Source organism: Solea solea, chromosome 10, assembly GCF_958295425.1.
Source record: "Solea solea chromosome 10, fSolSol10.1, whole genome shotgun sequence".
NCBI classification, from domain to species: Eukaryota; Metazoa; Chordata; class Actinopteri; order Pleuronectiformes; family Soleidae; genus Solea; species Solea solea.
In genome coordinates this window covers 9,392,949-9,419,477 of record NC_081143.1, presented here as the reverse complement: position 1 = coordinate 9,419,477, position 26,529 = coordinate 9,392,949, and the positions used below count along the sequence as shown (strand labels likewise).

Below are 26,529 nucleotides of genomic sequence, written 5' to 3'. Positions count from 1 at the left end.
AAGTGGCTATCATGCAATTATATGAAGGGGTGCAGCATTGCATTGTGGAGCAGATTTAAAAAAGGCCCTTGTTCTGACCAAGTCACACACCTGGGCCTTTTAGCTGCAAGGCAACAGTGCTTGTACTGTATATTTGAATGTTTTTATATTGCTGCACTGCTTAAGTAAAATGTGCTTCTTCTGCCACTTATCTAACTCTCAGAACAAAGAGACAAACACTGTTTTCCACAGTAATCAAATATTGCTTTATTAGATAAACATAGCACTAAAACCCGATCATATATCAAAAATCCATTTATATAAAAAATGTGACATTTGTCACACAACCACAGCAAGAGGACAAACACTTCACAAGCGGTAATTAATTTATAAACAAGTATAATCATAAAAGGAAACCACTGAAGGTAATGGAATGACTGCAAAATTGCCTAATTAGAGAGCAGCCATAATTCAAAAGCTCTACCATGCGTCTCCACTTTAATGGTGTGTGTGGTTGTTTGAGTGTGCGTCCACTAATGAGGCAGAGACACACAAGAAGCCTGCTGTGTTTGTATGACCGAGGTGAAACGCGCAGGCTGCGCAGGAGCTGAAGGTCAAAATGAGCATGCCTCGCCACCAACCGTGGTGTAACTGCTGTAGGTCACAGTCTGCAGAAGCAATAGAAGGTGACATCCAGTTGCTTGCGAGGTGTGTTTGTGTCCGAGTGTGCGCATAAATGTGTGTGAAGGCTAATACGCTCGGACAAGCTGATAACAGATTTCTTGTCATATCATTTGACATCATTAACTAATAAAGATTGATTGCCCTTTGTTCTCTGGCAATGAGTGTTTGTATTGTTACCCTGCCACCGTGTTGTGTGTGAAGAGAGACACACACAGAGACAGAGAGAGAGAGGGAGAGAAGGCAAATGTGTTTTTGAAAGGCTCAGGGTTTTCCTTTCCACAGATCAGACTCTGGCTGGACCCAGCCTTCTCCCATGATGCTTTGGAGGCGGAAATTTTGGAAGTACTCCAGGCGGTGGCTAAGAGACAGAGAGAGAATTTAATATCAGATACATAAAACCCCACACATACATACATAAACAGTGCATCTCATTTCTAAATGCAATTATCTGCACGGGTGTGGGCTGCAATTCCAAATTGAAAAAGTGTTTTTTGTTTGAAAAGACAAAATAAGAGAATATATTGCAAGTCTGGCCAAAAAGGAGAGGAATGAAGGTGCATGTCATTGATTTTATGCAAAAGAACAGGTGCTGCAATGGACTGGTGACCTGTCGGGTCGGGAGTACCCTGCCTTTTGCCCTCTGTCACCTGGGATTAGCACCAGCGGCCCTGTGACCCTCATGTGGAGGATAAAGTGGTAGACAATGGATGGGTGTGATGATGTAATGAGTATTTTCTTGTCACAAACCGGGAAAAAAAAAACCATGGATATTCACAGGTCAGTCTAGGGAAAGTTACGACTGGATTTGCAGTTTTATGACCAATACTATGAAATAATTTACATATGTTTACTTCAGCTGTTTTGAAGATGATTCTCCCCCCCCCCCCCCATCTGCATTTTAAAAGATCCTACCTTTCAGAGTTTAAGAGTGCAGTGCACTATAAAATGTTAAACTTAGATTCCTCCTCTGCCTAGATAAAGGTTCACTACAGTCGACCTGAGCCACAACCTTCCTTGGGAGGAAGGTTTATTGTTTAGCATAAAATCAATTAGAGATTGTCACGCCCTGCAAGTTTAAATGATCTGAATTTAAATTAAAAATTGTGCCAATACATAAAGCTACTCTATGATTTCAACACAAAGAGCAAAGGGGCTGATAATTTACTGTACAGTATTAATTCATGGTTCATTATTACTCTGAGAACCAATGCTCATGACTTCAGTTGATTAAGTGTTCAATTAATTATTTAGTTAACTTTAGTTTATTCAGTTAACCTACACACACACACTTCCTAGCATGTAATGCATTACAGAATAAAATAAGACAATTTCTTTCTTGTATGTAAAAGGAAAAACTTCATATATGCAATTTTACCATGATGAAGATACATGATTACTTCAGAGACTCTGCAGTCTTCATCTATTAGACAAACAGTGTGTGAACGAAGGAGTGTAGCAAAACACACAATGTTAAAATTTTATAGCGTCATTTTAATTGATAATTATTTTATTCATACAATTTAGCTTGACAGTATTAAAATTATACTGCAAATACCATGTGAATGCAGCATACATAAATATTGAATTCTTATAACTGGAGTACATCAACAAAAGAACAATTCTGAGTCTAGTGGAAATTAAGGGGAGAGGAAATTCAGTTAACCCCATCGTTGCCAACAGGATTTGGCATGTATTTGTGATATCTAGAAAATTCAAAAACTCTGGACTGGCGATCTGTGTGCCAGGGTGTACCCCGCCTTTTGCCCCATGTCTACTGAGTTTGGCACAGCCCTCGAGTGGAGGATTAAGTGGTAGAAGATGGATGGATACTGGGAAGCAGATAAATAGCTTTGTGGCCATATACTTGTCATTACGGTAACCCTCAGGATTTCTGTGGAACGATGTCACACGTTTGTGACTGCAGATATCAAAAGTGAAAGTTATCTTGAAAAAATAAAATAAAAAGGGGGCAGAAGCACTCTCTCATTGAACATTTTGACAATTCTACAGCCATAAAAATCTCAATAAATCCAGGCTGCCTGATTATCATGATGGTCATAAGAGGGTTAACAAAACAATGTTTCTCTGTTAATGCGTGTGCAGATGTGTCGTCAAAATGCCAGGCTCGATACTCACAAGTCGGGTGTTTGGCCTTCCACTATCTCTGCCTTAGGAATGGGGTAGAGCGCCTCGTACGTCCGCTTCTCTCCTGAGCCGTGGATGGCATAGGAGTTCATCTTGTTGACATTAGGAGGGAAGTATGTCCAGGGGATGAGAGCCTCACCTGTCCACCTGTCCCCCGTGGTTGTGACATTAAAGACCATTGGCAGTTGTTGCTGGTAAAGGAGGAGAAATTTGAGAAACGTCGGTTTCTAATAAAAAAAAAAAAAAGCCCCCATGATGTCTACCCACCAGGAATGCTTGGTGTACTCCTGACAGCAATAATATCAGGTGTTGTCCATGTCTAAAAAAAACACAAAAACACAAAAACAACATAGATGATATTTAATTCTTGTTTTGACTTAAGATGCTACATATAAAAGACAAGAAAAACCGGATGTAAAAATGGTGTAACTAAAGTTGTTTACCATTGCTATAGACCAGTGTGTTTTTTTTCTGTTTACAAGAAGTTAATCTTAAAAGTTCGACCTGCAGCAGTTTCTGTTCCGTTGCCACAGAGGAGACACATTCGTGATGGGTTAAAAACAAGTTCTTAATGTCTCCCAGTGTCTTCACAGCAGAAATTAAAAGGAGACGATATGTCAGACTGCCAAGAATTATATCTCTTACAGATGATGAGGTCAAAATAACTCAAGTGTGGAAAATGTTAAATGCTGGAGGAGGGTGAGCGCGGGGTCGACTCGCTACAGCTACTCAGTCTGCTGACTGGTGGCCCCTGGGAAAGTGAGCAGAGTGCAGACGTCCAATTGAGCAAAGGTTTTGGCAAAAAGGCAAGAGCTGTAACATTGTCAGATGAGGATCTCAGATGATGTCCACTTCCTCAGTTAGCATATGTGCTTCACTTTTCCTCTTTCCAACGTCTCAGTGTGATGCGGAAAATAAAAACTGGTACTAAAATATCTTCATTGGCATGGACAGTGCAACAGCCTAGCTGGTGTATGTACTTACGGGCAAAGCTCTACTTCCAGGTAATTTTCCGTCGTGCTATCAAGGAAGAATGACTCAACAACTGTGGAGACATAAGAAAAACAAGATAAGACCTTTCATCTTATAAAGGTGTAATTAACCTCATCAGCACCTTCTCCAGAAAAGAAAGAAAAAACAATTAAACACTTAATCTTTTCAGTCATTATTTAAAGTAATAGTTCAACTAAGAGTAAGAGTAAGTAATTGCAAAAGTAAGTGATACATAAGTGCTGTGTACATTAAGTGTGATCAACTTTCAAATAGGATATGAGGACCAGTAAACCCACTAACCTGGCAGTGTACTCATTATCTACCGAGATTATAATAGGGTTGGTTTGCAGTCTAATAATTAACATTAATGGGGCCAAATATGTGGACCTCATTAACCAGAAATCGAACTTACTTAAGGTCAGTTTGATAGGATTGTTGTGACTCAACCTCATTATAAGGTTTAATTGCTGTATCACCTTAATAATGATAATGCAATCATTATTATGACCTCACAAACATAGATAGTCCCAAATCACTCTAATCTCACTGGTCTAAATGCGTGTGTCCTACAAATTGCATTACAAGAGTTATAAAAAATATGACCACTTGTTTCAAGTTGTTTCATACTACAATATATAGAGTTTGTGCAGCTTCAACAATTGGGGGGATGTAACAAATTAATTTGTGTGCTCACAATGTGAACAGATATGAGAGTGATGTCAATCTCTTACCTGTTGAGCATATTTTAAAATAAATAAATAAATAAATAAATTTGATTAGCCATGCAAAAAGAAATTAATTAGTTCATTCAAGTGAAGGGCCAGATGGTTGATGTAGTGGTTAGCACTTTTGCCTTTGCCTTTTCGGAACAACAACCTCTCAGCATGGTCTTTACAGTCTCCCTGTGTGTGCGTGGATTTTCTCCGTGTTCTCAATAATTAGAAAACATGCAGAATTTGGGGAGTGTATGGTTGCTTGTCTCTATGTGGCTCTGTCAGCTGGGATCGGCTGGGATTTAGAGGATAAAGCAGTAGAAAATGAGTGAGTGATACAAAGATAAGATTAAAAATGGTGCCAATTAATTTTTAAACATGATTCATATCTTTTAAAGCCCATTTTTTTATGTAATACATAATAAGCAATTGTGACTCACTAAGCAACTTGATTTTGCCTTTTTTGTTAAGATCACACTTTTACAATCACTCTGTTCAAATATGTTCATCAGTCTTTCAAAGGTGTTGCTTGTATCAACAGTATATTTAAAACTAGAAAGATGTATAATGCTCCCACCTTCATAATCCCAAAGTCCAGGGAAGGGCTGACCGGGAGGTCCTGGAGGAGCTGCTGGGTCATTGAAGAAGGGACCATCCACCTCCATCTTCAGCCCATCCTGTCCAGGAGAGAAGATGATCCTGATAGGGTCATGATCCACAGGATTGCTGTCCCATGTGTGCTTGATTGCAAACTCCATTCGTGTATGAGGACTGAAAGACAAAAATCATTCAGACTGAGAGTGTCCACAGAGTCACAGTGCAGCAGCAGCTGCAACAGCAGTTCACTTACAGAGACGCACAGCACAGCAGGATGTGGAGAAGTGTTATACACTGAAATCCATGAGCTACCTCCATGATGTTGTTTTGATTTCCAAGGCTCACTGGCTGAAATATTAAGTGTGTCCCAGCTGAGCTTGCCAAGTCTTTATATACCAATTAGGCCAATAACTCCCGGCTGCAACCAGTGGCACTCACGACACACCCCCACTCCCTTCCTATGACCTAGCTCGGTTAATATCACATACATTTCTGTTACTCAATAACTCATTCAGATACAAATGCCCACTTAATTACAGAACAAACGTTTAACTTTTAAATTGACTAACCTGATGGTTGTGCTTTAGATTAGATCTGAATATAATGTAGTTGTTTTTCCACGGAAACGTTAGCGTTGCGTTTTCATGGCCAACACAGGTGACCCAAGCCTCTCCACTTTTGTTACTTCCTGATTAACAGGAAAGTCGTGTTAAGCTCAAATATAATTTCTTTTAGAGTTTCCAAAACATGCAGTCACACGTATTGTCACGAGATCTAACGTCATTGGTCTGAAAATAAAAATATCCAACACATGAATCTTGTATACGACACAAAGTGGAACCTTTGTTCTTCTCTCATGCATATACGGAACCATTTCAGCAGAGCGCCTCTTCGCTGCCATTGGTTGTTATTTGTTTGCTTTGAAACGGACGGCGCAACAGAGCTGCGGAACAAAAATATCAATCGTTTACTTTGCATTTTAAACAATTTTCTGAAGGAGAATACATGTATAACACCCATACGCGCCAGAATGTTGTACTGTGCTGCAATTCAGGTATTTGTGTTACATGTCAACACGTTTAGTTAGCTAAACCGAGCTGAGATTAAGTAGCTGTGCCTGCTAACGCTAGCCGCACCCCGTAACCACACTAACGAACACGAACTCATGAATGTTTGAACAGCTTTATAACACCGTGACATTATAGACAATCAAATAATACGTCCAAAATAACTACCAGGTGAGTTGTGCCCGATTATATCTTGACGCGAGTTAGTGGTGACCGTTTTCAAGCTGTCAACACAAACTGTTCTGCTATTATAGACCAACCCCTCTGTCAACATGGAAGCAGAAGTTGAGTTCCTGCGTGATCAAGGTAAGAACAAACAAAAGGGAAGGTTACACAAATAGACTGCTGGCCAAACAAAAACAATCTTATGGTGTTTCTATAGAAACGCAAGCTACTGTTATGGCATGTCATAGACATACAGTCTATGCTCTTTACTTAGACCCAAACAGATTACCAATGCATGCAACATAGTTTCAAACACACACTGTAATAGATAATTTGTTATTAGTTTGTTATACTAAAACATATAATGAGATCCAAATCATCAAGAATGCAGAATCACTAGGAGTGGGGAAACTGCCTTAGTACAAGAATATGCACCAAAATTAACATCATTTTGGCGAACATGCAGATCCTAGGTATGTAGTTACACTATGTCAATTAAGTTTTTCTTTTGGCTTATGGTTTGATTTGCAAGGAATAAATCGAAAATTGGATTAAATGTGGAAATTGAACACTCAGTAACCCTGAATAATGTACTGTATACCATGTCATGTACTGTAGTGTGTGTACTGTATGCTTAGTACTTTATACTTAATACTTTGGTGTCTGTATGCTTGTTTTCAGTCGACAGGTTAAATTCTGCTTTAAGCCAGTACCAGCATGGTCGCCACAATCAATCAACTTCATCTCGGGTAAAACAATTTTTTAATTAATTGTTTAAGTAACCATAACTATATCTTGTGTTCATGTCAGGACAACAAGATAGACAGTACATGCACACAGATGTCATTTTGATTTATAAAACTTTGGTTGGGAATTATGGTTTTTGCTTCAAGTCTTAAGTAAAATAAACACCACCTGAACATTGCATCATGCTAACCCTCAACCCTGCTCTTCTGATGTCCTTCAGGTGGAGGGGGAAAGACCAGCCGGGTCTCCTACACACTGGATTGCAGACAGAAGGTCAGGCATGATTTAAATTGTTGTTTTGTTTTTGACAATGGACATAATCCAACATACCTGTTGGTATGAATGCAGCAAAGAGAAAACTTTTTCTTCCTCAACTGACTTAATTAATTTGTGTTACAGTATGATGGCTCCTCTGATAGCAGAGTATGATCAACATGTGGATGAAATGACAGAGAAGCTGCAGCGATACCAGGTGATAAACAGAAATAAACGGGCACAAAAATTCACTGACACTGTTTTAAGTTGTCATACTTTTTACATTTGAGTAGGTAACTGATAATGTATCAGAATACCTTGACTAATTAACAGCACACTGTTTCCTCTGTTTTTGTAATTATACAGGCCCAAATGGCAGATGTCAAAGCAAAGTTGGAGAGGGTTGTCAAAGAAAATGAAAGGTAAAAAAAAATCTACTGATGTTCCACAATAGATAACTGTATGATATCAGTGAAGATATATGGTATCAGTCAACAGCAATTAAATTTAAATTTTTATTATTTTAAATTTTAAGTGAGATGTTATTAGAGTGTATCCAATATTACATCACTTTCTGACTTTAATTATGTGTCTTAGCTTAAACAAGTTTTGTTTATAATTAGTTCTTAATTAGGTCTTTGTTGGCAATCGATGCAACCAGATAACTTACATTACAGCCAAATGAGAGTTTCGTTAAACATCACAAACTCTGCAAATTTAAAACTATTCCTCCAATACCTCCCCCCGTAAGTACTTCACTATCAAGCCTCATTATCAGCACTCTTCTTCTCCAGGCTGCATGCTGAGCTAAGGGAGTCTGTGGAGAAGCAGCTGCATGGTCTGCCCATGGCCTCAGGACTGGAGGGCAGCTCACAGGAGGAGGAAGCAGTCATCAGAAACCTCCAGGAGCAGATCCAGCTGTCTGAGCAGGTCTGCACATTTCCATATGTGTTGTCTAAATCTTTGTAGATTAAGTCTTCCATGATGACACAATTATGTGTTTAAAATCTGCATATTATTTTCCACATAATAATGCAGGAAAAGGACGCTTGTTTGCTGTCTCAAAGCCTGTGTACACACCATCTGGTTGCCTTGCATCCTGGCTTTGTTGCAGGCGTAGGAGAAGATTTGCTAGCATTCAGTTATTTCTGTCATTCTACGTCAACTGCTCTAACTTTTCATGATGCACTGCATTTGTTACTGACTTTGTCATCACACATGTACAGCAACAACCAGTATTTTTGAATTTCAAGTATCTCAAATACTAGTTGGCTTTTTCACCCCGTACAGCTCGCCCTGATTTTTACTCTTCAGAGCTTCAGAGCCGTCCACAAGTGCCAGGTGTCAGCGACTTGAGTGAACAGGCCCCTCATGAAACTCAGCTGTAGAAAACAAAAAGTTTGACTGAAATGGAGCATAAAATACGATAAAACAATAATTAACTCAAAAATGTCTTTAAGAAAATTGTGTAAAAATGTTATATGAGAAAAGCAGGGTTTTTAACCTGGAATTAAACATATTCACATTTGGTGCTGATTTCAGTTCCACTGGTAGTTTGTTCCACTTGTGTGTAGCATAGTTGCCATTATTTTTAACTGAGTAAAACATTTCTGGATATGCTCCCTTGCCAATAAAAAAGCAAGCTGAAAAGGGACAATTTTGGATCTGGTTATGCAATATTATTCCTCACTGAATGAGTCCAGCTCCTTTCCATGCTTTTAGTGTCTGTTTTATTGAGTACACAAAGATGTGTGGTGTTGCTCTTCTCATTGAAAACCAAGGAGAAAGCGACAATGTTTTTTGAATGCATGAATGAGTGTGTCTAATTGAGTGTACTCATATTTATGTGTATGGTTTTAGGAGCGGGCTCAGGCCATGGAGTTGTGGCAGGCGGCAGCTCAGGAGCTGGACCGCCTCCAGCAGGTCTACCAGAAGACCATATCGGATGGACAGATTCATGATGCTCAGAGACAACAGCTCAAGGTTCAGCAATCCCACATTAACAGGCAGAGCCAGCGTGTTATTAGGACATCAACATTTCACCACTAGTTTGAGCTATTATTATAATAAAGATTTGGTTAATTAGAGCGGTTTGGCCTCAGTTAATGCTCGATATATAAACATGAGGTAATTACAAGCAGTTAAGTTTTATTGAACGTCCCCCCTTTTCCCATCACAGGATCAGCTTGTTCAGTTCCAGCAGCACTCACACAAACTCCAAGTCACCAATCAGAAATTGGAATCGGTAAGTGACGGTTAATTAAGTGTGATACATTTTTGCCTCCTAATTAGCCATAGGATTGAAATGGTGTTCATTTCTCAAAAATAAACCCAGCTCTTACAATTAATCTTGCAACTAAGTGAATTGGTTTCTGAATTACTCCGGTAGTCGGCCAGAACTGTATGGGTCATATAATGGAATGTCAGCTCACTTGGTAATCCTCTAAATGTCCTAGATTTGACTTTTTCCTGCTTATACAGCTGCACCCAGCCCTACTCCCTTTCTGTCTCCTACAGTCATTGATGAATGCTTTCAGTGACGCTTTCAAACTGATTAAACTCTATTTAGAGAGATGGTTAACCTGACTAAGGCTCACCCTTGTAGTTAAGTGCACACGAAATATTTTGCATATACTCATTCACACCAAAACCTGTAAGCATACACACACATACACAAACAGTTGTCATTTTAGACCTAACAGCATGTGAGGAGATAGTAATACTATGCTTCTCCCTCTGATGCATTTTTAATGAGAGAACAACCCTTTTGCTTCGCCCCTTCTCTTCATTTTTCACACATGCAGCCTTTTTCAGTCATTGTATGTGGAAACAACTGAGTTTGGAGCACTGCATGCTCGACAAAGGCTCCCTGGGTTTAGTTTTTAAATGTTTTGAGGAAGTTGGAGTTAGTCATGCCACACAAATGGCAGTCTTGTCTTTCTTGTCACACACAGACCAACCAGCAGCTTCTCAAGACAGTAACAGAGCAAAGTACAGAGATGGAGCAACTACACATCCAGCTCAGGTAACTAATCAGGCCATTATGAATTATTTGTTGTTATTTGTTTACCGTTTTCACTTTATCCTTCTTTTGTAGGCAAACTAAGGCAGAACTGAGGACCGCCACAGCCAAAGTGGACGAGCTCACCAAATTATTGCAGAATGTCCAAGACAAGATGCAGAGATGGGTGAGGAGTGAGGATGTTATTAAAAAATAAATAATGGATGTGTGGGTTTGGGTGAGTTGGTGAAGATGTGGTGCTTGAACAAAGGAGTCAATCAATATGAAATGTGTTTTGGTTATATCATCACTTATGTCATTATATTAGATATTTTTCAGACACGTCTTCATATCATTTAATTATTTTGTGCTGAATGTCCTGGTTTCCTGCAGTTCTGCTTTGACATGTGCTCCACGACGTGTGTGTTTGTATTTAGGAGGAGGATGTAGTGCAGTCCCGGGGCAGAGAGGACGCGGCTGACAGACGGCGCCAACAGCTCCAGGCAGCCTTGAGCCAGCTAGAGACCAGGTGAGCACATTAAACTGTGAAATATCTAAATTATTTATGACATCTGTAGTAGTAGTAGTAGTAGTAGTAGTAGTAGTTGTAGTAGGACATCTTACATATGCACTTCCATTCTGTTTTTCCTTTAAAAGGAGGTGAGTTCATGGTGCACCTTTACAGTTGTATCTCTGGGAAAGTCATGATCTTTTACATCAAACTCATGAGGTTCAGCTCCCTGTCTTTACCTCTCTTCTCCACTGCCAGGCTAAAGGTTACATCTCAAGAGGCAGAGTCCTTTCGCAGAGAGCAAGTGGTGTGGGAGAGAAAATTGGGTGAACTCCAGGCACGTTGCACCACCGTCGAAGAAGAGAAGTATGAGACCATGGACAAATTACGAGAGAGTATTCAGATGGCTGAGGAAGCTGCACTGCAAAAGGACCAGGTGAGAGCAGTTGTCTCTTCCTTTATCACTCTATCTCTTTTCTTTACGTCTCTTTTCCTCTCACCAAGCCCCCCCCTGCAGTCTTTTTACGTCTCTGCTATCCTTTTGATAAATGTCCTCAGCTTTTCAGCAACTTTTCTCATTGAAATGTGAGTCTGTGCCTGTCTTTACTCTCTCCCTTCAGGCCTTGTTAAGAGAGAAACAGAAGATAGAAGAACTAGAGAAGACAAAGGAGGCCATCAAACAGTTGATCCAGGATGCTGCAGTCCACACCAGAAAAGCGGTAGGGATTTTTTTTTATCTACAAAACACAAACATCCTCTGCAGCAAAAGGAAAAGTAGATTTTTTTTTTTTCAGCCGCAATGATGCCTAATGTGGTCCATTACATATCTATTAAAATCAACAACTCTATATGTATGAGTGCTTGACTCTGTCTTGACCCACGACTTGAGCATTAACTGCATTTTGACTTGATAGTAGATAGAAGATATTGGACTGTTTTAATTTGTTTTTGTATGAGGCGAGATTGATTTTGCATCTATTCTAATGCTACTATATTGTGGTAGTATTGCTGTGTTAAAGCTGTAACATGCATTGATACATGTGTTCAAAGCTTACAGTATCAAGATGCCTAAAGAGTTGCTCCAAAACATGCACGTTGTGTAAACAGATGTTATATTGAACTGCAGTTACACAGTAAACAAACCCTTTTTTATTTGCTAGTCTTGGAATTTGACTCGACGCGACCTTGATGACTCTAATTAGAAATTGGGTGCTGACGAAATAAATGTTAATTTCTTAAATCAATTTAAATTGGCCTTGCATAGTTGTACCATTTCCTCATCTTAAGTTTTTCTCTTAAACACATTAACTCAAAGGCAAAGCACTGCTGTTTCCGTCTGCCTTACTTCAGTCAGAGACATGGTGATTAATGCTCTATTAATGGGTCTTTTTCATCAACCCCTTCAACTGTTTAATCCTGTTAATGAAGCCTAGTGCGACTACATAACAGGCTGTCATCTTATTTTCTGGCCAGCCTTCAACAGAAGATGAAATATAAAAAGATTAGGTGTTGATGTATAAAACTTTCCCCTTAATCTTTTAGGTAACAGGTCATTTGTGTCATGGAGTTGGGGGTTAAAATAAAACAGTGCTGCCAAAGTGGGGGTGTTTTTTTGTATTTTTTTTTTTTTTTTTACCTTGATCCCCTCTCACCGTCATTCTCCTTTTAAGTCATGCAATGTTGTAATGGAACATGTGTGATGAGGAATTAATCCCTAAACTGCCTACATTAGCAGTCAGACCTCAGACTTACCTCAGGACCTAAGCACCACTCAGACAGTTATGCACAAAGGTTGTATTTTCCTGAAATAGAGATGTGAACCTAAAGTTACCCTGAGGACTTTTGACCGCTAGTAGCATGATGTAACTGTATTTACAAGTGGCTACCCTTTTTATTTGGATCTTGTACGCCCACACAGAAACACATAACAGTTTCTCTCAGTTCTTCTGTATGTGCAGGGATTGAACAACAGCCCAACATGGTAGTTCACTTCACTTCTCACAATCAATTGGCTTTTTGTTTTGCTTCAACTTTGATAGGTCACAAATCCACAGCTGCCGGTATCACTATAATTTTTATTAAAATATTTGTTTTTTGTGAATAATATATATTCATTAAAGGATTCATCCATACAGTACAGTTTGCAAATGATACAGCATTGCAAATTAGGGCTGCATTAACGATTATTTTGTACTTGATGAAGCTTTTGATTAATTTCCCAATGAATTGATCACATTTCATAAAATGAAAAAGATGTTCTCAAATGTGATTTCTTTATCATGTGGAGCAAAGGAACTGGAAAATAGTCAAATATATGAAGCTGAATAGTCAGAGTTTGTTCAAATAAAAAAAAACACTCCAACCAATTAATTAACTATCAAATATAGTTGATTATAAATTAAGTAATCAGTTAATAACCAATTCATTGACTAATCATTATAGTCCTGTTACAAAGTTGGAGGTGGATGTGTTTTGCAACGTGACCTTCGTGTTTAATCTTAGATAAATGTGTTGCTCTTAAGCACATTATTGCCATTCCATTTATGAGTCAAGTTCCATTTATGAGTCAAAAGCTTGATTTGATTTGATTGGCAATAGCTCATTCCTAAGCAAGCAAAAAAAAAAATCCTCACAACTTAATGGCTCCACACGTGGAGCAAAAGACTGAAATCACTTCACTTCAGCTACAGTTGAAAGAAAAATGAAAACATATTTAAGCTTTTTGACTTTATCTTTGACAGGTAGGAAATGTGCGCAAGCAGTGCAATGTTCAGATCCAACGTATGGCTGAGGAGCTGACTGCACTACAGCTGGTAAGACCCTTTTCTCTCATGACAAATTCTTTTCATAATCATACGAAATCACTTTTCTTTTGTCTGGACCTGTCTACTCATCCTTTTTATTCTGTCTCTAACCCTCCCTTTTCCCCTGACTCTCCTTGTTCTCTCTTTCTACCTGTCTGTAGGAGTGTGCAGATAAAGAGTCTCAGATTGAAAGGTCTATGCGCGAGAGGAAAGCTGTAGAGGAGGAACTGGAGAAGGTTGTTATCAAACACTGAAACAGCGAAAAACACCTACTAAGTCTAGGCCTGGAGTTTAGTGTTTGATTATATTTTTTTTTTGTTGGTTTTTTTTGTTCAGGCAGTATTATCGATTGTTGTAATGCTTTGTGTGTTAGGTGTATAAGGAGGGCAGGGCAGAACCAGAGTTCAGGAAGATTGATGCTCTTCATCAGAGGTGTCTGAATGCAGAGAGGATGAAGGAAGACATGAGCCTCACTCTGCAAAGCACCCAGAACAAACTAAAAAAAATGGACATGGAGTAAGTGAACTAGCCAAATGTTTTATGTGCAAGACATTAGGTCATTCATGTTTATTCTATTCCCTCTCACATTCAGAGTTACATAAAATGGCAGGCATTTGTTGTTACCCATGGAGGTCTATCTGCTGCCAATAATAATGGTGATTATAGTGGAAATTTCTGTGTTTTTTTCACTTCTTTCCATCTTATTTCCATCTTCAGCTATAGTGAGAAACTATCCCGGTGCCAAGAGGAAGTGCAGCGGTTGCAGGACTCTCTGGCTGCAGCCAGGGACGACTGTGTTGGCATCAGCGAGGAGCGGCTCCAACTGCAACAAGAGAACTTGCAGCTCCACAGGGAAATGGATGAGCTGCGCAAAGCCACACTGCTGGTCCAGAAGAAGGCCAAACAGCAAGTAATACTATAATGTATGTTATATACAAAGATAGTCTCTGCGGTGACACTGGAGAAAAACTGCACAAGGCCAAAGTGCTGGCCTTTAGCATGATCTATAAGAAGAGTAAAAGAAAAAAGGATAAATATGGACCAAACACAAGGAGCATAGATGATTGGTAGAGGTTTTCTAATGTCTGTGAAGGTTCTCAGTCATCCAGGTCATTGTCTTCTTCTGTAGTTAGCTGTAGGCGACTGGACTTTTCTAATGGCTTAGCTGCACTCTTTCATTACTTCAGGGAATTTATGGAAAACAGATTAAAACAAGGATGAAGTATCTACAAGCATTATTGCATAATGGTGCCCAAAAAATCTTGTCACTGAAATTTCACAGAATTGATTAAACCTGCTGGTAGCATGAATGTCTCCATGGAAACTCCAGTCCAATATGTTTTACTAAAAGCTAATGAAGTCACCCATGTGTTGCTCCATGAGTTTAAAACAGGACTACCAAAGCAATGTCCATCCAAATTTTCATGAATATCCAGTGTTGTGTCTGTCTGGAACAAAGCAGTTGACCAGCTGAGTAAGTGACCTTTAGAAAATAAAGCCATGCTGCTGACTTGGCTGGAAGGAGTGGCCTTAATTGCTGAAGCAGGGGACAAGATATTCTGACTTTAAGTCCCGAGTGTGGCTCAATGTTCTGAACCCTGTATCCCACAATTTTCTCAGTGCAATTATTTAACACTTATATGACTGACTGACCTTCACTGTGTGGTAAGTGTACAGAGACCTTTCAAAACGCCAGTCTTCTAGTTTGCAACACAGGATTTCTGTTAAAAAGGACTCGTTTCCAAGTGAAACTGAGATGAGCCTGATGATATTATCAGTATTGTTTCCTCAAACAGCTCTCAAAGCCACTGACAACAACTGTTGTCGAGTGTTAGTACTCATGACAAGATGAGTGGTGTGCATTTTTTGAAGGTGGAAAGCCATTACTGGAAGAAATACCTACACCTACACGAAGGTTCGTAGGTTAAACAGAGAAAGGTGGACAGTAAAAGAAGCAGTGTTTCACTAAAGTCATGCCTGCTTTAATTGCAGTTAAGTAATGTATAATTTATTTTACTTCATTCACATGAAGTTGCCTGTTTGAGTCTTTTTCTTTATTGATTTAAAGGAATCTTGAATCCCCTGCCACAGGTGTCACAGATGGAGCATGAGTATAGCCTAAAGGAGCAGGGACTTGAAGCACGGGTGAGGGAGCTGGAAGAGAGCAGCCGGAGCTCCACTGTTGATCTGACACGCCTCCTTACAGCGCAGCAGAAAAGCAGTCAGCGCTGGAAGGAAGAGTCTAAAAACCTGGTCCAGGCCTTTGAGACTAAAACTGCTGGCCTCAAGTGAGACTGTTAACATTTAATTTTTCTCAAGATTGGAAAGAAGGATACAACATCTTAGCTGATCATCTATAAATAAAGAGGGGAAATTGTTCAACAACATTACTTATTGTGAATTTACAGTTTGGTTTTCCTTAAATAGGTAAATGTGAAGCAATTTGATGCTTAAAAGAGAGCAAGTCGGCTGAGGAAACATCCTCCAGTTAAATGAACACCTCAAAATGAAGCATGTAGTCCAAACCACTCAAATGTAAAATGTGGACTAACTGACAGGCTGCTGTTTACGTCCAGTGTGTAACATTTAGGATAATTTAGTGGCAGAAATTCAATACAGTATACTGTACTACCCATAAGGAGTACTTACATTTTTAATATAGCCTTTAAGCCTTTTGGCAAGCCTTGCATCTTGTATCACTGTTGTTTCTGCTGTGGCCAGACAGTGCATTCTGCATTTAAAAGCAGAAGCTGATTACACAAATGACTCCACCCACATAAACCTGAGCAGAGGAGTCTTTCATTCATGGTGAGTCAATTTCACCATTACATGTCACCTAGTCATTCTTAGACAGTGGACCTCTAAGACAGCAGACATCTTGATCCCCAATGTGACAATGAGAATGTAGCATTTTGAACAACATGTTATAGAGTACAACACATACAGTGTCTTTATTAAATAGGAAAACAAAAATCTGTATGATACCTCACTACAAACACTCGATCACTGCGGATGAAGCAAAAGCTGAGAGATCAAGATTTTGATAACGGCTTAAACAGAAATTGACTTGCAGTACTGCTTGAAGCTGTTTGGCCCTTTGAAACAGCTGTGCTGTGCTGAGATTTATTGGAAATATTGAACATTTTGATAACAATTCACAGTAAAGTAACAATATAAATGTTCCTTTTCTCTGTGAGAGACAGCTTGATTCTTATCTGTCTTTAAATGTTTGTTTCAGGGCAGAGCTGAGTCGACAGAAGCAGCGCTCACACGACCTAGAGTTGCAGCTTGAAACAAATCATAATACCATTTCCGAGGTATGTGTGTCATGTCAAGAATTTGCTATGGTGAGATGGTGACCTTTCCTTAAAAAAAACTGGGTCACAGCATAGCTCACCTGGTTAAGTTGGCACGACTAAGGCTGTGGCCTTTAGCAGCAGCTTGGGTTCGATTTTCTTGCAGCTCTTGGCTTGCATCTCTACCCTTTTCTCTCATTCCTTCACACGTATACTTTCTATCGATTAAAGACAAACACGTAAGAAAATCATGGTTTTTAAGAGAAAGCGTAAGATGGTCGCCCTGCCCCATGTTATATCTTCTACTTGATGGGAGGAGCTGCCCTTTCCTGTTCAGCTGATGTTAGCCTCTGCAAATGTCAGCCCTCCTGGCAGCATGACGAGGGAGCTGGCTAAAGTTTAGTTCCACGAAGTACATACTTTGTACTGCGTGTATATGAGGAATAATAACGTAATGAGAATAATCAGTCCACATATACAAGCAAGAGAAAGCACTCGGAGAGCACAAACCTCCACCAAGGTAGCTTAGTTTCCTATGGTGTCGATAGACTTTCCTTTTCTTGCAAGGTTAACAATTGTTTTGATCCATGTCCATTTCAACACCAAAATCTAATAATTTCTTGGGCCGTAACACATCCTGAGGAAAATGTCACACAAATCCATCCTTCATTTTTTGAGTTATGCTGCTCAAAGCCCAAAAAACAAACATGGCTGAAAACGTTCGCCTTGGAGGAGGTAAAAATCGACAGGAAAGCAAACCATTATCAATCATGGCAAGTGGTAATTACTGCATGATATTCTCTTCTTGTGGTGTTGTATTGGAAATATTGGACGTTGGACTTTTGTGCGTTTGACTTTATGTAATTATCTTGGTGTATGTGTGTGTAGTACGAGAGGCGGCTTGTAGAGCATCAAGAGAAGTCCACTCGTCTCCAGAGACGACTGACACAAGCTGAACAAAGGGCAGCCACTGCTGCACAACAGGTGTGTGTAACTACTGTATTGAAAGACATGATGTGCCCTTGACATGCAGAGATACATTCTTATTTCCATTTTCCCTTCTTATGGAAGACTGACATGATTTATGTCTTTGTGTTTCTGTGTTTGTTTTTTACAGCTGAATCTACTGACATTGCAAAGAAGGAAAACCTCCACTAATGATTTAGACACTGAATAAAGTTTACTAGTCGAAACTATTTCATATTTTGTTTTTTAATTATGTCATTATTGCCAGCAACATGTTTAAATTGTTACAAACAAATGTCTTTCTGAATAAATACTCCATTGTCTTTATTGTGTCAACTGTGTGGACTTGGTTATATTTGTCAAGCTGCCTGCAATGAAAAAAATAAAATGATTGGCCACAACAACAAAATAAGTCACTGATTTTAATATATGTAGTGTATGTGCCCTGTGTTAAAGGGAGTGAGTTCAGTGCTAATGACTTTTAAAAGTATAATTATATTTTTTTTACTTTCAACTATTCTCCATGGCTATATACAGCAACACTAAAGCCAGTTATCACTTTTATTGTTGTGGGTAATGAGTTTTTGTCTGTATATATTATGTGGAGGCTGAAATACATGGTGCAACTTAACACCAGCAGTAGCGTGCTTTTGTTTGGTCGTGGTGCATGCTGGGAGAGAAGGCAGTTGCTAGGAGACCGTAAACCTCAGCTCTAACCAAGGACCACTGCAGACCGTTCTATGAAGCTATACCATTGCAAATTGAAACACAAACAAAAAACTTCGCAGCTGAATACGGTAGGCATGTTTGAATACCTTTTGTCCTTCATCATAATGTCGTCAGAGCTTGAATGTGTAAGACGGTGAAACAGTAATGTCAAATAAAAAAAAATATATTCGTCGTCTTACATTAGTGCGTCAGACATTTAAGAAGTTTCTCAAAAAACAGTTGGGACGCGTGTGCTATGTGACGTCACTGATCCGAGCTGCGTCTCGCGCGCCTCTTCAAAATTGGTTTGCCATTAATTAAATTTTTTCTTTTAACATACTTCTACTCAACTAGGACCAGGACTTCAGATTGTGAAACCCACTCCCAACGGCTATGTGAGTATTTCAAAATAAAAGCCACGCGGAACAATGGGTTAATAGAACCGACAACCTCGCATGCTTTTACTTTGAAACTGGTACCGAAGGTGTGACATATGTAACAGCAATGTTTTATGGTTTGTTTTGTTTTTTTGTTAAGTGCATTTTTAATTTTATAATTAACTTTCAAAAGCTGTAAAATTGTGATGATTCATTTCACTAAGTTGCTTTGCAAATTACTTTTATGTGGATGGGTTATTATGTCAGGCAATTGTTCTGTAAACCAGAAATGCAATAACAATAATAATAATACTAATAATTCAACGTTCAAGTGTTATTTTGTTCCTGAAATAATGATATATTTAATGTTTATGAAGAAGTACTTGAACCTCTTGTCTGTGTTGTTCAAAACTATGATTAAAGATTTTGATGAGCTGCAGAAAATTTAAGAAGTATTTAAATTGGAAAGTGTTATTCTTACAGCATAATCTAACTGATCTAGATAAATAAGCTTGTCTTTAGTTTTTTTTTTTCTTTGTCTTTGCAAAAAAATGACCTTAAATCAGGCTGATGTCACCACTTTTTAGTATAATTCCCCTCCTCTCTCCTGCGTCACTGCCCCAGAGATTGTGAGGATTCATGCCATGGCCTCTGCACCACCAAGGTCCCCACTGCCCTGTCCCCTTGGACAAAGCAGGGATAATGAGTTCCCAGGTAGGCCTACTTTATACAGGGTTTATTATTATTATTTTTATTATTATTGAAAATGCACTGCTAGTTCTGTCCAAACTGAAATTCATTTAACACACAGACCCAGAGCACCTGCACAAGCTCCCTGAACTTCAGAGCTCCTCTCTCTTACCAAGACCTCCAGTCCATGTTAAAGACCCACAGGTATGACTCAGTAAACTAAGATCAAGCCAGTTTTACAGCCGACAGTTTGACAGGTCACAGCAAGACATGTCACACTGTCCCAGTTGACATGGACTTAATGTTATCAAGAACACCTGTGCCTTTCCTTCTAAAACATGTATAAAAAAAAAAATAATGTACGTATTTTTAGCCCACACTCGACAGATGTGGATCGTTCTTGTTTTCTTTTCCTTATTGTAGGCTGTGCTGAAGAGGCCGGTAAAAAGAAAAGACCCTAGTTTGAATCTCTTAAAAGCACGAGAGCGGATGTATTTTCCAGGCTGGTACACACAGTCACCTTCACCTCAGCGAAGAAAACCGCAACACAGGACACGTACACGGTCACCTGTCCACCTGCCTCCTCTACCAGCCACTACAAAGGTCAGTGACATACTTTTATGAGACAAAAAAACATTACTTTTTAAAGGTCCATTGAGTAACATTTGGGAGGATTAATTGGCAGAGATTGAATATACTAACCATATGTTTGAATAAGTGTATAATCACTTTAAAATGGCAGTTGGTTGTTTTTCTTAACATTAGAACAAACCTTTTATACATTTATATGCAAGGGCCTATCTTTGCAGAGGCCAGCATTTTGTGCCCATACTGAAATGGTTTTTACTTTTTGAAGCAGAAGGAAATTATCCAGCTATGCAGCCGAGTAGTGGCTAGCATTGCTGCCTCAGAGCATGGGCGGTTCTTCTCTGTAGGTGTAAAAGTGAATGGTTGTTTGTCTCTTTATGTTGGCCCTGTGATGGACTGGAGACCTGTCCAGGCTTTACCCCGCCTTTCACCCTACATGAGCTGAGATTTGCTCTACCTCCTCGCATGCAAAGCATCTTTATTTGTCATTATACAACAACAACAACTGGTATTGCACAACGAAATGTCGAGGTCAGATGATCAGAGCCGCCAACCTGACCGAATGTAACTAACATTCTAACATGTTTTGAAAACCCACGCAGACATGGGGAGAACATGCAAACTCCACACAGAAAGGTCCTAGACCAGGAATTGAACCCAGCACCTTCTTGCTGTGAGGCAACAATACTAAACACTGCGCCACCATGTCACCACCCTCATGTGGAGGATAAAGTGGTAGACAATTCATTAATAAAAGCTTATTATGAAAACGGGGGAGAATGGCACCACCAATATGAATACAATGCATAAACCAATGAAAAAGGGAGGGGAAGCAGCAGGCAGAGTGGGAAATTAGAAAAGTGGAGAGAGTTGTCAAAGTCTCGTCTGGCTGGTGAAGGCCACTGTAGTCTCACCATTTCATGCTACTAGTTTTTACACACCTGTTAAACATCTTTAGGGCATGATGGTCAGGTTCCCTACCCACCTTCTTGCTTGAAATAGGTGACAAAACAGATGGTTCATTAGATTTTGTCATTTTATTCCCAACGCTTTGTTACCTTGTTACAGCTAAGTGTTTTGCACAAAATGAAATGTATTATTTGTACTGAAGTTCCCATAATTATCTAAATCTCAGGTTCTTTATGCAATTTGTAGACGAAGGTACCGATAATTCACCTAGAATGAGCTACGTTCAGATAAAAACTAAACTATTTTTCTTTGTGTCTTTCATTCCCAGAAAGTGTTGTCAACCCCCAGTCTACCCAAAAGGCCCTTTTCCATTAGAAGTGGTGAACAGCTGGATAATTCCACTTTCAAAATCTATGAGTACAGCAAAGATGACTTTTTGATGATCAGCCAGGAGGGTGTGGTATCAGTACGGGAAGATGAGTACGACTTTGTAACCCTGGAGCGCTGGGAAGAGGAGTACAACCACCACTGTAAAATTATCCGCATTCCCTTCTTTGCCCACTTCAAAAAGTGGAAGCCTTTCTACATCTGGCGTACCAAAGTTCGTGCCAAGAAGACTCATTTGGCCAGGGAGTCCCTCCGAAGACGCTTGTTCACTGTCAGTCAGGTAACTGACTGTGTATAAATTTCTATATTTTCTCCTCAAATCGTTCTAATAATCTTGACTATGCATTACCATACAATGTAATTATTACAATGTGCAACCTACAAGTTTGGATATGCCGTTTTCATCAACATGTGCAACTTTTATACAGTCTCTAAGTCCTGCACTGATAGATATCAGGAAAATGTGTTGCCAAATCAGTGACACAGGCTTGTGTCACATGGAGAAAAAACACACTTACGCACTGCAGGAGTTCCAGGAAGCCCAATTCAAACAACTGCAAGAGGTGCAGTAAAACATTAATAGAAACAGATGTTTGTAATGTAAACTAATACATTTGATACGTGTATTTTCAGAAGCTAATCCACCGTATTTATTTATTACTGTCAGAGGTTGAATGACTTGAAAAAGTTTGAAGATCTGGTTAAAGAGGTGACAATTTGTGCCTGCCGCAACTTCATGCTGGAACCTCAGTCCAAGTCTAACAACCCATGTACGTATGTAAGGTATATAAACAGATGTCAATGTATATTCTCAACTGTAGTGCTAAATGGTTCTGATGATACTGCTCTCTGTGTGACGCAGCTGATCAAAAGGACAAGACACTGATTATGCAAATCAACGAGACAATTCTCTCCAGTCGCCTTGTCTGGTCGGTAACTTAATTTGATTATCCTTTTACTGTCTTTCTCTATTTATTTGCCTCTATTTTATTATTATTAGTAGTATTATTATAATTGTTATCATTATTATTATTAGTAGTAGTATTGATAATAATAATAACAACAATATTATCATTGTTATTATTATTATTATTATTGTTATAATATTATATTTGCTGTCACAAATCACAACATACATTTGCATACGTCATCTAGACAACATAGAGATGTTAATTGTTTTGTAAAGACTGACAAACTGACGTCTAATTATGAAGAATATGAACACAGAAACAGAAAGAATTACCAAGCACTGTTGCAAGCAGTGGTTATAGCACATTTAATCTGAATCTGTGTACATCGTTTGTGACAACTGGACAGTCGGAGGATGCCCTGCAGCGAGGTTGGTGTTAAATGAGCAAAACATGTGGGAGGTGATAAGGTTAAATAACTTCTACAACAGCAAAATATGCCAAAGTTTCTTCACATTTGGGTCTATATTTTGCTGCAAGTTGTAAACCTATAGCTTGTGTTTGCAGCTAAGGATGTTTGGCATGGGACTGAGCCCATGTGGGAAGTTTGGATTATTTTTATGCATGGGAAATTGGATTTCCTCACAACAACAACAACAACAATATCCGGAAAAACAAGAGCGCCTCCTCACCAGTTGGTGCTTGGGCCTTAATAATGAATTGTCTGATTGAATCCTACTTCGGGCATTCGAATAGAGCGGAGGCACCTTCATTGTCACGAGTTGCATCACCTACAGCGACAAGTCTGAATGTTATACATCAGACACATCTACCGCATACACCCAGTCTGACCCCACTGTCTCTCGCCTACACAGCTTTATCCGCCTTGTTGACTATTTGGTCGTCAACACCTTGCACACACTGGTGGTGAATGAAGCTGCCAAACTTTTGGCTGTGCTTCAGGAGCAGCTGCATGAAACACCAAGCCATGCAGTCATTCAGAGCTGGAGTCAGCCTTCTGAGCGTGTTACCGAGCCTGCAGAGGAGGAGATTGATACAAAGGTAGGCTGATTTATTATTATTTTTTTTTCACACACTTTTAATCACTACATGTGTCTGCATTGTCGTTTCCAGCAGACACAGACAAGCAATCAGTTTGTTTTTTATTGATTTGTCTTTTTTTAGCCTGGTGAGCCAGAAACCCCCCAAGTTCAACCTATGTTCATCTGTGAGCTGTTGCTGGACACACATGCCTTGACCTTCAACCCCTCTGAGGAGAACTTTCAGGTTTGTTTCCCAAATTGTAATGAATTGTTAATTACTGATGAGTTACTGATACTGTTCTTCCCATTTAACTTTTTATTTTACAGGAGACCAGTGATGAAATCATCGAACAGTTTGAGAAGACAGTGATGTCAGTCAATACGCTTACAGCTAATCCAGATTTTGATTCACTGATACAGCCTGGAGAGTTTGAGGTAGCATGAAAATTATATATTTCAACGAATATTGTGGGTAAAATACCATTATTTTATGGTGTAATTAGTCTATGATCTAGCCTCTTTGTCTCATTCTATGTATGTTTCTTTACCTTCAGACATTGGAAAATAAATATGAAAGGGGCCCCAATTTGGAATTAATCATGAAGACTGATGGCCACCTTCAAAACATTGTCCAAAAAATCAAGGTTGGCTTCTACTTTACCTTGTTATCTGTCTCTGGAAATTGTACTCTGCCTGTATACCATTCTGTAAATGTTTGGTCCTGATTTGTTTTGTTTTTTTCTCTTAGGAATCAGTGCAGGTTGCCTTTGAGGCAGCAACAGTGTACTCACACATGTTTGAGCGCTTTAGACTGTTCTATAGGGAGAACGAGAATCAAGATGTGGATGCTGTGCAACAACAGGATCAGGGTGATGTACAGGACATCAACATAGACATATTTTTGAGCACATCTCCCACTCACAACACAAAGAGCAGTACAGTTGAGAATGGTGCAGTTTGACCTTATTTTTGTGTTATTTTTTTTCAGTATGAAAGATTCTTTTTTACCATGTGTACCTGTACATGAAGCCTACAATATTTTGATCATTCAAATTCACGTATTTTGTGTTTTAGGAAAACCATCTTAAGAAATAATTTTCTTAATTGTAGAACACTGGAATGCATTTCAAAGCACTCTGTTTTAAATGATTTCCTTACTTATTTTCCTTACTTGTGGGAAGTTCTGACATCTGAGATGTGAGAACAGATTGTGTGGTTTGCATTCACAAGCACCAGTCAGTCACAAAATCAAACCATATTACTAAAAACACTATTGAAGAAACACTTCTTCTTCATATTCTTTCAGCTTCCCCCTTTAGGGGTCGCCACAGCAATGCACTTCACATGTTTTAAACTACATCTGCCTCTGTTGTGTATATTTGAAATCAATGTATAGGTGTAGTTTTCTGTGTGTTTGTACATGTTTATGTTTAAGACCTCAATGATGACACAGATTTGGTAAAATAATAACTTTTTTGTTCTTATTTCCTATTCTCTTTGCTTTAAATTCACTGAAATGATTATTATCACAGTTGTATAAGTACACCTGTGAGTATGATAGGAGATGATGGCAGATGATGTGTAAATTAGCAGGTCAGGGCTATGGATGCACTTATCCGGCGAAAATATTCCATTCCAGATTTGACAGGCAGGAAATATTACAGGCAATTCTGGCCATTAAAAAGACAAAACAAAATACGAAAGACAAAATGATGGGTTGCAGTTAGTGGATAGAGCAATCAAGGTAAAGTATATGGTTATTTTAAACTGATGACCGCTGTCTTCATTTCACAGGTTTGTCCTACTTTGAAAAAGCACTGCAATTGTACCACACTGAGCATAAAGACGCCTTAGCCATTCAACAGAAAAGACATCTGGGTTTACTGCTGGTGGACAAAACAAAACTGAAAGAGAAGCTTGTGTCTTCCCCTGTACGCTGTCTGGAGGTGAGGATAATCATATTGGCACACTACCAATACAGATATGTATCCAAATTCTATTGAAATGTACAGTGGTGTACCACAAACCGTTCATTCAAGCAAGGCAGCAGTAAGGCCTTTTTGTGTAGGTTTAAGGTCCAGTATGTAACATTTAGCAGGCTTTATTGGCAAAAAAAAGGGTAAATGCTTAATGCAAGGGACTTGTTTTACGGAGGCTGCAATCTCGTACTGCTATGTTTCTATATTCATTTTTGCATATTGAATCAGAAGCTAAGCAAATGAAGAAAAATGACTTCCTTTCTGGTCTATGAAGGTCACAGTAGTCAGTTAATCCTTACACTCTAACCCCACTTACAAAAAAAAGCTAGGTTGAGTGTCCCAATGATCAATTGGAAGATGTAATTTTCAGGAGAACTATCCTCTTGACACTTCATCTCATATTTTCAAAGGAATAATTGGTTTGCCCTGAATGTTTCTTCCAGGTCATCAACGAGATGCTCACCAAGCTGGCAAAGTGGAGACTTGATGCCGTCATTGCTGAGGCTTGTGACGCCCAGTTTAAACTAGAATTACATCCCACTACTACCACTGAGTTTGCCAGCTCACTCACATTCCTTGATGAGATACAGGACAGGGTAACGCATGCAATTTGCAAACCAAGAAAAACCTCATCCTTTCCCTTCTGTCCCCTTCCCCTCTCCCTCTTCTCTAAATTTCACTGTTCCCCTTGCTCTTACTTGTTCTTACCAGATTACAGTGCTAGAAGAGGAACAAGAGGCGGTGTCTCAGATGTACAGTCTGATTAAAACATATTCAATTCCCACTCCACCTGAAGATCTGGTGGTTTTTGCCACCTTGCGGTCCTCCATTAATTCACTCCACAGCATCATTGATGAGGCAGTGACAGAGAGGGAAAGCTGCATGGACAAGTTTTCCAATACCCTGCAAAAAGACATAATGAATCTAACCCGTGAGGTCATGAAAAGCAAACAGAAGATACAGGTACATGGGAAACTTCTGTTACCTATTTACCAACTTACAACTACCAAGTCTAGG

At 39.2% G+C, this 26,529-nt stretch overlaps 3 protein-coding genes and 1 long non-coding RNA gene across 7 annotated transcripts in view; 3 read left to right on the top strand and 1 right to left on the bottom strand.

The window, feature by feature from the left end:
• Positions 1-214: 214 nt before the first annotated feature.
• Positions 215-6,441, bottom strand: c10h4orf33 (chromosome 10 C4orf33 homolog). Of its 3 annotated transcripts, none has more exons than XM_058641157.1 (6): positions 6,347-6,441; positions 5,092-5,285; positions 3,793-3,853; positions 3,076-3,127; positions 2,800-2,999; positions 215-1,021 (listed from the first exon to the last, which is right to left on the bottom strand). In XM_058641157.1, exons 2-6 carry the CDS (start codon positions 5,270-5,272, stop codon positions 925-927), a joined length of 591 nt encoding a protein of 196 aa, XP_058497140.1. In that variant the 5' UTR covers positions 5,273-5,285; positions 6,347-6,441; the 3' UTR covers positions 215-924. The 3 variants fall into 3 exon arrangements, with proteins under 3 accessions (XP_058497140.1, XP_058497139.1, XP_058497138.1); XM_058641156.1 differs by lacking the exon at positions 6,347-6,441 and adding an exon at positions 5,681-6,018; XM_058641155.1 differs by lacking the exon at positions 6,347-6,441 and adding an exon at positions 5,365-5,632.
• sclt1 (sodium channel and clathrin linker 1) lies at positions 6,032-18,259 on the top strand. Of its 2 annotated transcripts, XM_058641153.1 has the most exons (22): positions 6,033-6,349; positions 6,433-6,484; positions 7,025-7,092; positions 7,311-7,363; positions 7,490-7,562; positions 7,712-7,767; positions 8,140-8,275; positions 9,206-9,328; positions 9,525-9,590; positions 10,300-10,370; positions 10,443-10,533; positions 10,784-10,875; positions 11,116-11,293; positions 11,478-11,576; positions 13,599-13,670; positions 13,823-13,897; positions 14,035-14,177; positions 14,379-14,571; positions 15,753-15,949; positions 16,900-16,978; positions 17,846-17,941; positions 18,075-18,259. In XM_058641153.1, the coding sequence occupies exons 2-22, from the start codon at positions 6,451-6,453 to the stop codon at positions 18,132-18,134; spliced, it is 2,055 nt and encodes a 684-aa protein (XP_058497136.1). In that variant the 5' UTR covers positions 6,033-6,349; positions 6,433-6,450; the 3' UTR covers positions 18,135-18,259. The 2 variants fall into 2 exon arrangements, with proteins under 2 accessions (XP_058497137.1, XP_058497136.1); XM_058641154.1 differs by lacking the exons at positions 16,900-16,978; positions 17,846-17,941; positions 18,075-18,259 and having other exon boundaries at positions 6,032-6,349; positions 14,379-14,584; positions 15,753-15,888.
• Positions 18,260-18,604: 345 nt separating this feature from the next.
• Positions 18,605-19,722, top strand: LOC131466494 (uncharacterized). The gene is made up of 3 exons (XR_009241429.1): positions 18,605-18,720; positions 18,986-19,026; positions 19,633-19,722. It is a non-coding gene; the product is annotated as an uncharacterized LOC131466494 (long non-coding RNA).
• Positions 19,723-19,822: 100 nt separating this feature from the next.
• The window catches only part of dnah6 (dynein, axonemal, heavy chain 6), a 51,228-nt gene continuing 44,521 nt past the window's right edge, over positions 19,823-26,529 (top strand). The window contains exons 1-14 of the mRNA XM_058641641.1: positions 19,823-19,902; positions 20,122-20,301; positions 21,524-21,862; positions 22,011-22,145; positions 22,250-22,352; positions 22,445-22,511; positions 23,366-23,552; positions 23,676-23,777; positions 23,861-23,968; positions 24,088-24,177; positions 24,282-24,402; positions 25,328-25,479; positions 25,956-26,108; positions 26,224-26,475. Coding sequence (XP_058497624.1) covers positions 20,188-20,301; positions 21,524-21,862; positions 22,011-22,145; positions 22,250-22,352; positions 22,445-22,511; positions 23,366-23,552; positions 23,676-23,777; positions 23,861-23,968; positions 24,088-24,177; positions 24,282-24,402; positions 25,328-25,479; positions 25,956-26,108; positions 26,224-26,475 — 1,923 coding nt within the window. The 5' untranslated portion in view covers positions 19,823-19,902; positions 20,122-20,187. The remainder of the gene's footprint in view (positions 19,903-20,121; positions 20,302-21,523; positions 21,863-22,010; positions 22,146-22,249; positions 22,353-22,444; positions 22,512-23,365; positions 23,553-23,675; positions 23,778-23,860; positions 23,969-24,087; positions 24,178-24,281; positions 24,403-25,327; positions 25,480-25,955; positions 26,109-26,223; positions 26,476-26,529) is intronic.

Coding starts and splice junctions, on each gene's coding strand:
- c10h4orf33 (XM_058641155.1), bottom strand. CDS start 5,429: ATGGAGGTAGCTCATGGATTTCAGTGTATAACACTTCTCCACATCCTG. Junction 5,286..5,364: donor CTGCTGTGCTGTGCGTCTCT/GTAAGTGAACTG, acceptor TTTGTCTTTCAG/TCCTCATACACGAATGGAGT. Junction 1,022..2,799: donor GAAGGCCAAACACCCGACTT/GTGAGTATCGAG, acceptor TCTGTCTCTTAG/CCACCGCCTGGAGTACTTCC.
- sclt1 (XM_058641153.1), top strand. CDS start 6,451: ATGGAAGCAGAAGTTGAGTTCCTGCGTGATCAAG. Junction 7,563..7,711: donor AGAAGCTGCAGCGATACCAG/GTGATAAACAGA, acceptor GTAATTATACAG/GCCCAAATGGCAGATGTCAA. Junction 10,371..10,442: donor CAACTACACATCCAGCTCAG/GTAACTAATCAG, acceptor CTTCTTTTGTAG/GCAAACTAAGGCAGAACTGA.